The following is a 3,454-nucleotide window of genomic DNA, read 5'->3' on the forward strand; positions in this document are numbered from 1 at the left end:
GTCTCCAGGCTTACTGTGTGTGAACTGGTTTGTGCTAACTGAATTGAAACTTGCACACAAATATGCAGAACTAAAGCACAACACTGACATGATGAGATGTTGAGGGCCTTACGGTGGGTTCTGCTTTATCGCTCAACTTAAAGGAATAGTTTCCTAGCCAGTGTTCAGTTAGCTTAGCTTAGCATAGCATAAAGACTGTGAACGGGGGACACAGTTATCTTGGTTGTGTTCAAAAGGTAACAATCTGCCTATCGGCACCTCTAAAGCTCAGTAATTAACATGGTGTATCTTTTTGTTTAATCTGTACAAAACTGAAGCATAAAAACATCAATTTGCAGTTTTGCAAGACCAGTAACTTCATGGAGTCTCCACTGGTTACCTAGCAACTGGTCCCAGGCAAGACCAGCGAATTGTTGTGTTTATACTTCGGTTGTTGTATAGATTAAATAAATTAGATATAAAGTGAGTTTTAGAGGTGCTATGAGGCAGATTTTGTTACCTTTTGGAGAGAGCTAGCTGTTTCCAGTCTTTATGCTAAGCTAAGCTAACTAGCTGCTTGCTCCGGCTACATATTTACGGTACAAGTATGATAGTGGTATCAATCTTCTCATCTAACTCCCTGCAAGAAAGCGAATCAGCATTTTGTCAACTATTCAGTTAAACCTTTGTCTTGATAAGGATCCCTTTGTCAAAACCAAGTTTTAAAACCTTGATTATCTCAGTTTTGTGCTTTATGTATGGTGCATATTCCTAAATGAATATGTTGAATCAAATGACCACACAGCAAGTCCATGGCCAAGTAGTATTCTAGCACAAAGAGCATAGACACGTTGCACAGAGTGGGAGGAACAAAAAGGGGGACAAGCAGATAAATCCAGCCGTGTGTGTGTATCTTTTGTGGATGTATTAAGAGCTTGGTCAATGATGATACACTTTAAAGCATTACAGCACACTCCAGTAGGAATAAAAGAAAGGTGGCACTCACTAATCAGATTGGGGAAGCCTGTAAAGGAAACACAGTATATGTTGAAGCTTGTAGAGACACCCAGTAGAGGTGGTTGAGGGTGTTCACGGCCATGACTGAGTTATAACAGGACAATGAGACGTAACAGTGAGTAAAGAGCTGCAGTAGGAGACAAAACTGGCTTCTTTTTTTTTTGTCATTTTTTGATATTTCCTTTAGGATTGTCAGGGTTGCGCAGCAGCAGTTCTGCTTCAGACCTAAAAAGACTTTTTCCACGACTTGCAGAGGATCTTCTGGAAGGCACGCCTGAAGTCCCGGTTGAAGATGGTGTAGATGGCAGGGTTGAGGGAGCTGTTGCAGTAGCCAATCCAGAAGAAGAATTTAAAGAGCGGGTCGGGGATCCTGCAGGAGTCCCTGCACACGCCGTACAGGCTGTAGCTAAAGAAAAAAGGGAACCAGCACACGACAAACACCCCCATGACCACAGCCAGGACAAACGTAAACCTCTTTTCCCTGGCTTGGGAGACCTTTTTTCGGGCTACAGAGCTCCGGCGTCGTTTCCTCCTGGATGCGAAGAGGTCCATGGATTTGTTACTGACTCTGGAGATGCGAGTGGATTGCTTGGAGAGGGAGCTTTTCTTTTGGCTGGCCCTCTTGGCTCTCTGGGAGTCCTGTTGCTGGGCTTTGTGACCTTTGCCCTCTGAGGAGGAGCTCTCCTCCAGGTCTGCATCCTCAGTCTGTTGCCCAACGGTAACGGTGCGTTGGCTGGGCGTAGGCGGGCAGTGACAGTGGCCATTCTCTCTCTCGCCATGGAAAGGGGAGGTGGCTTTGCTCAGGCCATTCTCAGTTTGTGTGACACCATCTGGCCTGAGATTTTTCACCGACATGCTTCTGGTTCTGTTTTTGGCCACTTGGTATATTCTGATGTACACCAGGATCATGATTAAGCAGGGGGCGAAGAAGGACGCGATGCTGGAGGAGAGGATGTACCAGGTATCATCGTTCAGCTCGCACTGAGGCTGAGAGCTGATCTCATTGTTGCTGTCTATAGATATGAGAGGTGGAGACGAGATGAAGGCAGATATGAGCCACACTATCAAGATGATGCACTTGACGCGTTTAGGAGTCCGCTTCAGGTTGTACTCTACAGCCTGCGTAACGGACCAGTACCGGTCCAGGCTTATTGCGCACAGGTGAACAATAGACGAAGTGCAGAACAAAACATCCAAAGCCAGATAAATACCGCACCAAACTTTCCCAAAATACCAGTAGCCCATAAGTTCATTCGCCAGAGAGAACGGCATCACCAAAGTGGCGACCAGGATGTCCGCGGTGGCGAGAGACACCAGGAAAAGGTTCTGCGGGGCTTTCAGCGCCCTGCTCGTCAGCACCGCGATAACCACCAGGATATTTCCCACAACGGTAAAGAGGATGAGAAAACTTACAAGAGCAGCGATGCCGGCGATCGCTGCCAAAGAATATCCACTGTCCAGACACCAGGAGGAATTCAGGTGGATCACCGTGAACGCGTCCATCCCGCTGGCGTTAAGCGAATCCATCCCGACCGTGTGCGCTTTATAGATATCCTGCACCGTTTGAGTCTTGGCATGAATTCACATTCAGCCCTCTAATGACTGAAGAGTCCATCAGAGACGCGCAGCTCCGCGGCCAAACGACATGGACACGCGCGCATGAAAAGATTCCCACTTGACGGAGTCTCCGGAGGAGATCTGCCGCCTGTTGATCATGTGTATCTCAAGAGAACTTACTTCGATGTCAAAAGAAAATCTCCCGTGCGCCCTGGTACAGTGTCGTCATGCGCCTCCTGTGTGTCAGGAGTTGAGTGCCGTCCAGCCGCAGCTCTCCTCCTTCAGCATGATGCGCCCTCGCTCCTAATGATGCCCCATGTGTTGTTGCCACAAAACTCCCCCACTGCTGCCCCGCCCCCGGCACAGAGCAGTATTTTCATATTGTTGCGTTATGATAAGGAGAGGGACAAGACTGTGTTATATCCCAAATTATTTTGTGAACATAAAGCAAAAACTACTTAAATATTATTTTGGAGCGGCTCCAACTTGTATGATTTAATATGAAGGAGAAGCCTGACACTGAAAGTGCAGTCAGTGTTTTTAGTGTCTGTCTTTTCTGCTTTATTTTTAACTGAAACTCAACTCACTGGAGGTCAGTGTTGCTACACTCACAATAAAGTCAGTTATCAGTTCGTTGTCAGGCTATTTGAGGTCAAATACAGAAACATGTCAACGAAAACCTCAGACTGTTGCACAGGATTTTGTTTGGGGAGTTGTGTGTGTGCAGTTTTGAGGGAAGTTGAAGATTTGAAGCTTGTCGGGATTTTGGAGTTGAGCTCATCAGACTGGAGAGGCAGGCTGCATCCACAGTGTGTATAGGTGTTTCTGTGACCTCTGCCATGTGTTTTATTGTGTTAACAGGTTGAATGAGATGCCTGCTGATGTGTCAGTGTTACAATGT

The 3,454-nt window shown here is 46.7% G+C and overlaps 1 protein-coding gene across 1 annotated transcript; it reads right to left on the bottom strand.

Annotated features, from left to right (window-relative positions):
- Positions 1-1,221: 1,221 nt before the first annotated feature.
- LOC139305935 (alpha-2 adrenergic receptor) lies at positions 1,222-2,523 on the bottom strand. Its single transcript, XM_070929884.1, has one exon. The coding sequence runs from the start codon at positions 2,521-2,523 to the stop codon at positions 1,222-1,224; it is 1,302 nt and encodes a 433-aa protein (XP_070785985.1).
- Positions 2,524-3,454: the final 931 nt, after the last annotated feature.

Source organism: Enoplosus armatus, chromosome 23, assembly GCF_043641665.1.
Source record: "Enoplosus armatus isolate fEnoArm2 chromosome 23, fEnoArm2.hap1, whole genome shotgun sequence".
Taxonomy (NCBI): Eukaryota; Metazoa; Chordata; class Actinopteri; order Centrarchiformes; family Enoplosidae; genus Enoplosus; species Enoplosus armatus.

What these genes read in the sequence shown, in the direction of transcription:
- LOC139305935 (XM_070929884.1), bottom strand. Translation starts at nt 2,523, where the DNA reads ATGGATTCGCTTAACGCCAGCGGGATGGACGCGTTCACGGTGATCCAC.